General features: G+C 31.6%; 1 protein-coding gene across 1 annotated transcript; it reads left to right on the top strand.

Moving 5' to 3' along the window:
• Positions 1 to 5,580: 5,580 nt before the first annotated feature.
• On the top strand, positions 5,581 to 8,912 carry LOC115710150 (dihydroflavonol 4-reductase). Its single transcript, XM_030638485.2, has 6 exons — positions 5,581 to 5,791; positions 5,891 to 6,060; positions 6,996 to 7,190; positions 7,279 to 7,438; positions 7,525 to 7,717; positions 8,516 to 8,912. The coding sequence occupies exons 1-6, from the start codon at positions 5,674 to 5,676 to the stop codon at positions 8,748 to 8,750; spliced, it is 1,071 nt and encodes a 356-aa protein (XP_030494345.2). The 5' UTR covers positions 5,581 to 5,673; the 3' UTR covers positions 8,751 to 8,912.
• The last annotated feature ends 1,259 nt before the right edge of the window (positions 8,913 to 10,171 follow it).

Raw genomic sequence — 10,171 nt, 5'->3', positions numbered from 1 at the left:
AGGTAACTCTTGGATTTTGAGGCATCTTATACTTTCAAGCTTTAGAAGCCATAATCTCGTTTTCAAGATCATTTGGTGGAAAAGCAACAATGACTTTGGGTGAAAATAATGATCTTTTTTTTTGATGAATAAGGAAACTTGTATTGCTCAAACAATCAATTTACATCACATGTTTTGTACAAACACAACTGTTACTGCTACCATCTGCTATAACTCTAAACTGTCTACCAATTTACAAATTCAAGTTACAAACTCAGCACCCAATTCTTGTCCTCATCCTTTGTTTTGCTTGGCCAAACCCCAACAATCCTCCTCTTGCTTTCCTGCTGTACCCGATTTACAATTACTGTGATTTGCCACTGTTTTTGGTTCCATAGCACATCATTGCGTGCACCCCAGATATGATAAACCAAGGCAGCCAACATAGTTAAAAGCATACTTTTCCTGGTGGCTGACACGCCCTTCTTTTTGTTGATGAGATGCAGCAGCTGCTGCAAATCAGTGGCTTTGGTGCCCCATTGCAGCCGTGTCTTCCATTCTGTAAGACATTTTTTACTATACTCACACTGGAAAAAAAGATGGTGATTGATTCATTCTCCTTTCCACATAATAAACAAGTTAAGTCCACCTGTGTGTCATATTTGCTTATCCTATCTTTTGTTTTCAATCTGTCCCACAAAATTAACCAAAGGATAAACTTGTGTTTGGGAATAACAAGCCTATCCCACACATGTTTACTCCACTCCTTCTTCTCGGGCCTATTAAACAACTCATGATAGATGCTTGAAATGCTAAATTTCTGCATAAGGAAAGTTGCTCGATCCATCTTAACCTTCACTTGATCTCTAACTCGAATCAATTTTTTCCAAAACCAGCTGCAATCAGTGGGAGCTTCATAATCCCACCAGCACCTATCTTTCAAGTATACAGTATGAACCCATTTGACAAACAGACAGTCTTTCTTGTTAGCTATATCCCATACATACCTTGCCATAGCTTGCTAAGGAGATTTTTACTAAATTGGAAAACTTAGGCCAAGTTTCTTCTCGTAGATAACAACGTTTACCCTCAATAACTTTATCTAAAAGTCGCCTATAACGAGTGGATGTCTCTTCTTGATTAATCCTATAATGGTGTGCTTGCTAATTTTTTCATCATTTATCTCAAGTATGGATTGGGGTTCACGATATTGAGGTTTAAAAACTATGGCTTGAAATTGGGGATAATCAGATTCTACCAGGTCTCGGTGTGCATATTATTGATCAGATTGGGACATTGTCTTGGTCACAAAATAGAAAATTCCCCAATTTTTTTTTTTTTGAAATACAGAGCAAGAAAACTCAGGACATGCGAATTGTGTAACCTTAATTCTAGCCCTAAGTTACTAAAAATCATATAAATCCCACATGAGAGTGATAAATGATGCCAAAAAATATATGAAAAGCAATAAAAAGAGATATAGTGAAAATTTACTTACTGGTTCGTTGAAAGAAATATGGTTTTGAAGAATTCCTTGTTGAACACTCCTGAAGATGAAGGTTTGAACCGTGGCAATTTTGGGATTGAGGAAAAAGATCGACAGAAACTCAAAGGAAGTATGTGAGGGATAGTGAGGGCATCCAATTTTAGAGAGAAAAAATGGTTGAAATTTAAAATTGAGGCTCTGTAAACGGTAATGGCAAAATAAGGGAAAGGAAGAGTCAGAATAATAAATGCTAAAATGATGTTTACCTTGAAGTATTGAACCGCCAAAATAAAATATGCATTTTCCTTTAAAATGAGAAAAATACGATCGTACCCTCTAGTAATTAGAAAGTCATTTTTATTCTAAAAAGAATTTTATAGGGGGAAATTTCTATGCCCATATTTTGAGCAATTAATATGGTGATGACACGTGTTAAAAACCTAGAATATAAACCACCTCTTGTTATAAAGAAACTAATCCATTCAATAAACTCGTCTTAAAAAGTATAATTAGTAGAAATATTCAAACTCACCCTTTTAAAGATAAGGATGAGTCGTTAATACTAACTACTAGTTTATGGGACCAGCGAGATGAATAACCAACGAAGAAGGTCTATCTCGGGATACACAGAATACTCAACAGAAAGTATGATTAACACTACGATAATATCTCGTGTTTGCTTCTCTCAACATTTACAGAAGGACACGAGAGGTATTATCCAGAGTATACTTAGGCACTGATATCAAAATAAAGCCTCTTAATTACTTGTATTACAAGATTAATAAAGTGTTGTTAGCATAACTCCTTACAGATAAATATAAAGAATAGTTATAGCATTTATTTAGGATTATTCCATGTGATGTAAATATAAAACATGGAGAATATCCATGTTTCACAAACAGTTACAAGGATAAGCTCCCAAGGGAATAATTGTCACCCTAAAACTTCTATAAATAGGGTTAGAACCTAGGGAACAAGAGACGACCAATTTGAGAAAAGAGAGAATTATATCAATATTTTCTTATATTCTGTATACAATTTATTAAATTCCAAAATAAGATGGACTTGTAGACTATGAAGAATTAACTTCAAAACCACGCTAAAAATCCTCTTGCCATTTATAATTATTATTATTATTATTATTATTATTATTATTATTATTATTATTTATTTATTTATTTAATTAATTAATTCTAGAGTTTTATTTATTACTTTAAGGTTCATTTATTGGTTAACAGAAATCTGCATTAATAGTACCCAAATTATTAACAAATTTGACATTACGTATGCAAAATACCTAAAAAATAATGGAATTTTTACACGAAATACTTAAAATTCTACTTTTTTTTATTGTTCTCTTTTACAATTTTTTTTTTAATTTTTTCACTTACATTTTTTTTTTCGAAAAATATAATTATTTTCAAGTTGCAAACATACAACAATGTGAAAACAATTTTGTTTTGAGAACAACCAAAAAATAATTGTTCGTATTTTTGTAAAAAAATTAAAGAAAAAAAATTAGTCCTTAAAATGTTAAAAATACTGTAGATATATATATTTTTGTAATTTTTTGTATTTTTTGTATTTTTAGTTATTAATGAAATAATTTCAAAAAAAAATTAATTATTACTTAAGTGTTGTAAATTTAAGAAGTTGAATATTTTTGTTGCTAATCAAATAATTTAGTACAAACGCATTGTAATTTAAATGCTTTTGCTACTAAAAGAATAATTTGGTATGTACTTAAGTACTACAAACATAATACTTTAGATATCTTTGGTATGAACATTTCTTATTTAATTTTATACTATAACTAGAAATAATAAATCTTATTGAAATGAAAATATTCTAAAGTTAATTTTCTTTCCTATTTGGTCTTTAAAACTAATTTTAATTCTATTTAACTCATACCCTATATAATAAATAACATTATATTATAGTTATATATACAAAATCAATATGCTCAAAATATTATAAATATGTATACAAAATATTTAAACCTTATTTTCGACTTTATAAACTATTTAGAATTTACTAAAAAAATTACAGGTATAGTTCTAAATAACTATAACATATACAATCATAAAGAAAAATAGACTATAAAAAATTCTCCTGTATGCCAAAACAAACAAGAGGGTCTACTAGAACTCCCTTTTAGAGTGGTGAACGACAGATTTTTTTCTAAGTTTTAGTTTTTTCTAATTCTTTTTGAAATGATTACCAGTTGAAAATTTAATATTAGTATATATTGTTGAAGGCTTTTACAATGCACCCCTAAAAAGAGTGTACCGATGCACCCCTACTATTTTGGCATCTATGAGAATTTTTTAGTCTTTTTTTATTTTTTTTTATAATCGTGTATATTATAGTTATTTAAGACATCTTACAAAATTTTAAAATTTACAATAACTTATAATATAAAAGGCAATGTTCATACGGTCTGTATCCCTTACTTTGTATCTCTAATATAATAATAACGTATGTATTTTATAATTTGCACTATAATTAAGATGTAAAAATAAATTACATAAATTTTTGTTACAATTATTTATGAAAATACATAAAAATATAAATAAAATAAAATATAGAAAGCTAGGCACGTGCATAGTACGCGCTAACCTAACTTAGTATATATATTTATTATATTTATTTGGTGTTACCAGTAGTGACACAACTTATCTTTTTGAAAGTTTTGGTACCTCTTTGCTCTTCTCAGTGTGGAGAAGAATCTGAAACTCTTGAGCATGCTCTATTTTTCTGTTCTGGCTTGATTCTAGTGTGACATCGGTTAGGGGTGTGGTCGGTGCTCCGTCGATGTACATATGGGCCAATGCAAGAAATTCTCCTATTACTCTTTGACAAGCTATCCCGTTAGACTTTTGAATTGATGATGACAACCCTTTGGTGGCTGTTATATGATAGGAACTCAGTATTATTTGGCAACAAGTAGTCACGATTGTATATTATTCTAATTAGCCAATAACCATATGGAAGAGTTTAAGGAGTATGATCGACGAGACCTTCATTTGGGATCGGGCCTTGCGAACCCACCTGTAAACCGAACTACTCGATGGATGCCACCTCCTCCTGAATCTTTTGTTCTAGCGACGGATGCTTCGGTGATTCTGGGGAGGGACTTTGTTGGATTGGAGGGAGTGATACGTGATGCAGAGGGTGTAGTTTGTTGGTTGGCGTGGTCATTAGATGTGTTAGGTGATTTCTCGGCTAATGCGGCGGAGCTACTTGCCATTCGTCTGGGCTTAGTTTTTGCGCATCAGTTTGGTTTCAATATCTCCATTATTAATAGTGATTCTACTGTGACAATCGGTTGGATTAATAAGCTTTACGTTAATTTTAGTTTTCAGTCTATTTTATTAGATATCTATTCTTTATTATTAGTTGTTGTTGGTGGTGGTTCTTGTAGTGCCATTCCACGATCAGCGAATGGTGTTGCCCATACATTGACAATCTCTATTACTAGTTTAGGAGTGTGTTTGGACATATACTTGTCCTCTATTTTTGAATTCTTCTGTAACAACAAATTTTTCTTAATGAATTTTGCATTTCTTACAAAAAAAAAAATAGTATTATGATGTACTAAGATAAGGTGAATGAAGTTCCATCTCAAAACTAATTCTCAATGAGATGTATATAGTTCATTCATCTTATATATTCTATATTATTTTTTTATACGTTAATAATAAGGGACTCTTGTAAGTGAAGACTTATATATATTATTTCCCCTACATAACCACAAAACTTAACTACAACAAATAACAAACTTTCACGACGACACTACAATTTAGTGGTATCTTAAAATTAATTTGCGATATTTTATAAAAATTATTGCATAAAATTAAAATTACTTAGATTGGATACTAAATTACCTGAATAGCACCTTAAGTTGCAAAACACAGGCTTATCATTTTTTTAATATATGGAGCATGGAGGTTTGACCGTTAGGAGAGAGAGGACGTTGAGTTGAAAGTTAAGTCTCAGTATTCATAACAAACAACCAATCGATGACACGTGCTTGTTAGCTGCGCTTCGCTGCGTAGGTAGGTGATGATGACAGTATAACTTATAATGTACGTGTATATATATATATATATATATATATATATATTCAGTAAATTAAATCATCAACACTACCGTATAGTAAATACTTATATAATTATATATTGTGTAGGAAGGAGGAGGAGGGAGTGATGGTGTCCAAAGGTGAAACCGTTTGTGTGACTGGGGCATCAGGTTTTATTGGTTCATGGCTCGTCAGGACACTTCTCCACCTCGGTTACACTGTCCGAGCCACCGTCCGTGACCCCAGTTCGGTTCCTAATTAATTAATTAGTTACTCAATATTACATATTATTATTAATTAGTAATTAATTTGACCATTTCATTTGGTTATATATTAATGTGTAGCCAACTTGAAGAAGGTGAAGCATTTGGTGGAGTTACCTAAGGCGGAGACTAATCTGACTCTGTGGAAGGCTGATCTATCTGAAGAGGGAAGTTTCCATGAAGCTATTAAGGGCTGTAATGGAGTGTTCCATGTCGCCACACCTATGGATTTTGAGTCCAAGGACCCTGAGGTAATTTCCCTTATCCCTATTTATATATATAAATATACGATGAAAGAAGTGTGAGTGAATATATATATATATATTGAATCTCAAACATTAATTAGATAATATTGATTGTTCTGAATATACACTTTCTGTACTTTGGGTGTTCAACAATACTCATTTGGCTGTGCTCTGTATTTTTAAATTGTGCATATTGGACACTTTAAAGTTAAATTTAATGAACAAAATTTTATCAATTTAACTAAATTTATCTTAATTATATACAGTCAAATAGTTAAACTTGAATTTAGAACTGATATAGTTGAAGACAGTTTGATTTTGATAAGAAAATTTATTTATCAATTTAAGTTTAAAGTACCCAATTTAAACCATTTCAAAGTACAAGATACCAATAAATATTTCTAAAAGTAAAGAATACTAAATTTGCATCCACATAAAACACACCTCACAAATAAGTACACTTTTTTTTTGGTTAGTAAAAGTAGAAAATGGGACCAAGTGAGTATGGTCTCTTTTTTTTTTTTTGTTTTTTTTTGTTTTTTAGGTTTATATATTGCAATGTATAACTTGTCTTGAATCTAATTTTGAAGTGGTATGAGTATGGCCTTGTTGGACCACTATTGATATTCCCTTATTGTTTGACCCATTTATTAACATTAAATAGCTAATATTTCGTTACTCTGCTCGGTAGTTTGAAATTTTTGCTATGAAAAATAGAATTAAAATATTGCTTTGATATATTTCCATAAATTGTTATGATAAAGTCTATAATGTGAAAATATTATATATAGGAATTATTTTAATTAGTGTCTTTAATTATTGTTGTACATACGGTGGGCTAATCAAGGGCTGATTGGTTAGCTCGTTTCTATTTTAGTAGCTGATTTCATGTAATGAAGTATTCATATTTTGAGTTTAAAAAAATGTTTTGATATTGACAGAATGAAGTGATTAAGCCAACAATAAGTGGAATGTTAGACATAATGAAAGCATGTGTTGAAGCAAAGACAGTAAAGAAACTAGTGTTCACCTCATCAGCTGGAACTGTTAACGTTGAACCCATTCAAAAACCAACCTATGATGAATCTTCTTGGAGTGACATTGACTTTTGCCGCAAAGTCAAGATGACTGGATGGGTATTTTATTTATTTTGTAAATTTACTTTTTTTTATATTTGAATATTAACAATTAAGTATTTTGATCTCTAATTTATTATCTCTATAGATGTATTTTACCTCCAAGACCCTGGCTGAGCAGGCTGCGTGGGAATATGCAAAAAAACACAACTTGAATTTCATTACTATCATCCCAACACTTGTGATTGGCCCATTTCTCATGCCATCTATGCCTCCAAGCCTCATAACAGGGCTTTCACTAATAACAGGTTTGAATAAATGTTTTTTTTTATCTTTATTAATTACACCATTAATTTCATTGATGTTAATTAATTAAACAATTAATCAAAATCAGGAAATGAATCTCATTACTTCATTATAAAGCAAGGACAATTCGTTCACTTGGATGACCTATGCAATGCTCATATTTTCTTATATGAGAACCCGAAAGCTGAGGGCCGCTATATTGCCTCTTCACATGATGCTACTATATATGAACTTGCTAAATTGTTAAAAGACAAGTACCCTGAATATAACATTCCCACCAAGTAAGTCTCCCTATACTCTTATCACTATTTTTATTATCAAATTTCATGGTAATATTTTAAATATATCGAGAAAATTAGGCTAATGTAACTACAAATAGGTCATTATTTAGAGGCTAATTAGGATTTTTACCCCTTGAACTTTGACATATACCAAATCACGTCTCCTGAACTTTTGTGCCAGTTAAAGTTTCCTCCTGAACTATTGAGATTGTTGGATTTAAGAACTTTTGTCCAATTTCATTCAATTTAACTAATTCGATGATTGTCTATGAACTAAATCATGCTCCTCGGACTTTAATATCTACTAAATTATGCCTCTCGAACTTTGACATGTCTAAAATTATGCCCCCTGAACTTTCATCCATGTTATGTTAGACTTTTTTTACTAAAATTAGACAAAAGTCCTTAAATCCAACAATCTCAATAGTTTATAGTAAATTTTTAACGGTCTTCAAAGTTCAGTGAGAATAATTTGGTACATATCAAAATTTCGGGGACAAAAATACTAATTAGCTTTATTTAGATATAACAATGGATTGACTATACAATTCAAATGATACCAAGATGTTGAGGAACGATCCCCTGTAAAATACAACCTAGAAAGCCCAAACGCTAGCTTAGCCGATGGCAATGTTCAAACATATAAAACCAATGATCCAACATATATAGGAAAAAAAAAACAGAAAACAAGAAATAAAGCAAAAGGATAAACAACACAAGAGTTACTTCTTACGCGAAATATGCATTATTATGCTTGGATATGTTTGTTAATGATCTATAATTAATTATATATATTAGGTTCAAAGATATAGAGGAGGGCATACCAAATGTGCATTTCTCTTCGAAGAAGCTGACAGATTTAGGATTCGAATTCAAATACAGCTTAGAAGACATGTTCACAGGAGCTGTTGATACATGTCGTGCAAAGGGGTTGCTTCCACTTACCCATCAAACCAATATGAAGTCCCAAAACATGAGTACTCCAGATAATGAGCCCAAGAAAGAGTCCAATGAAAAAGCTGTTGCTGCTTAATTAACTAGAAGGCATCCAATTTATGTACTAATTAGAAGTTGTCATCTTTTTTTAATATATATCAAATAAATTTTTAATGTCTTTTTTTTATCAAGAAAGTCATTAAATGATCTATGTATTTGGGTTTAATAATTATTTTACAACAATGACTATCCTCACAAATTAAAGATTGGATTATAGAGGTCCACTAGATATTAGAATTTATTGAAGAAAGAACAAATATTTCTATTGTGCCTTTCAGGTAATCGGAAAATAAAGAAATAGTCAATATATTCATGATAATTATATATTTACAAAATACCGTCATTTTACAATCTGTAGGATTTTACTGTTTTAACCCTACACCAACAAAGCCAATAATATCAGTCTTAAGGTCAGAATTGACCTTTCCTTGTCTAAGTAAAACTTAGACCAATACGACCCCGTATTAACCCCACGACACCAATCTTGATGTCGTATGAAACCTTTGATTCAAAGACTCAATAGAAGAGTCTAGAATTCCAAACACTCAGACACAATTCACTCACACACTCACAAACTCGAAACCCTAGCAGAGCAAGTTCTCTCTGAGAACTTGCTCGATTCCAAACCCTAGGAACCCAGAAAACCCAGATCTAAACACACACACACAGTTTTTAGGTTTAGATGAATGAAAAACAAGTAATAGGAAAGAAATCACCAGATTTGTTTCAGAGTTCACCCCAAAATTAGGGCTACGTCTCTGTCAAGCTCGTCTCAGAGATTAGCTTGATATCCACTATGATTCAAAGGCAAAATACAGACTTTTGGAGCTTCCTGTCACAAGATCTTTGATCAGGTAAACTCAGTTTTAGTTTGTACAAGTTTTCATTTGTTTTTCTTGTGATTTTCTTCTCGATCTAACTCTGTTTGTTGTTGTTGTGCATGTACTCATCCCTTCTGCCTCCTCACCATGAGATCTGCATTCTCGAGGTTGGATCTTGGAGCTGAAGTCTTCAAAACTAGGGTTTTCTCTTACTTTCTCTCTCTCTGTAATTTCTGATCTGATTTTCTGTGTTAGATCTTAGGTTATTTGCTTTGATTCTGTTCTTTTATAGAGTAGTAAAGTCGGTTGATCAAGATCTTAGGAGTTAGTTACACTTTCAGTTGTAACTCACTGCTAAGATTTGATCCACTAGAGGCGAAGCCACCCTAGGACTGTTTTGTTTACTTGTTTTTATTTTTGCTTTGCTGATGTGGATATATATTGTAAAGGGACTGGTTATAAGTGGATTTTAACCAACAATTTCCACCTGAAATCCTCTTATAACCAGTTCTGATGTTTGTCTGTTTATCTCTGAGAGTCTTAGCTTGATAGGTCCTACTTTTAGTCTCCTTTGTCGATTCTTAACAAGTTCATACAATGTATGAACTTGTTAAGAGTCACAATCTTAGTTCCCATG

Source organism: Cannabis sativa, chromosome 3 (assembly GCF_029168945.1).
Source record: "Cannabis sativa cultivar Pink pepper isolate KNU-18-1 chromosome 3, ASM2916894v1, whole genome shotgun sequence".
Lineage (NCBI taxonomy): Eukaryota > Viridiplantae > Streptophyta > Magnoliopsida > Rosales > Cannabaceae > Cannabis > Cannabis sativa.
The sequence above is the reverse complement of the archived record's forward strand: the minus strand, read 5'-3'. Positions and strand labels throughout refer to the sequence as shown.

Excerpts from the sequence above, each read along its gene's own strand:
- LOC115710150 (XM_030638485.2), top strand. The coding sequence starts at position 5,674 with ATGGTGTCCAAAGGTGAAACCGTTTGTGTGACTGGGGCATCAGGTTTT. Across the intron at positions 7,191-7,278 it reads AAGTCAAGATGACTGGATGG|ATGTATTTTACCTCCAAGAC; the intron begins GTATTTTATTTA and ends TTATCTCTATAG. Across the intron at positions 7,718-8,515 it reads GAATATAACATTCCCACCAA|GTTCAAAGATATAGAGGAGG; the intron begins GTAAGTCTCCCT and ends TATATATATTAG.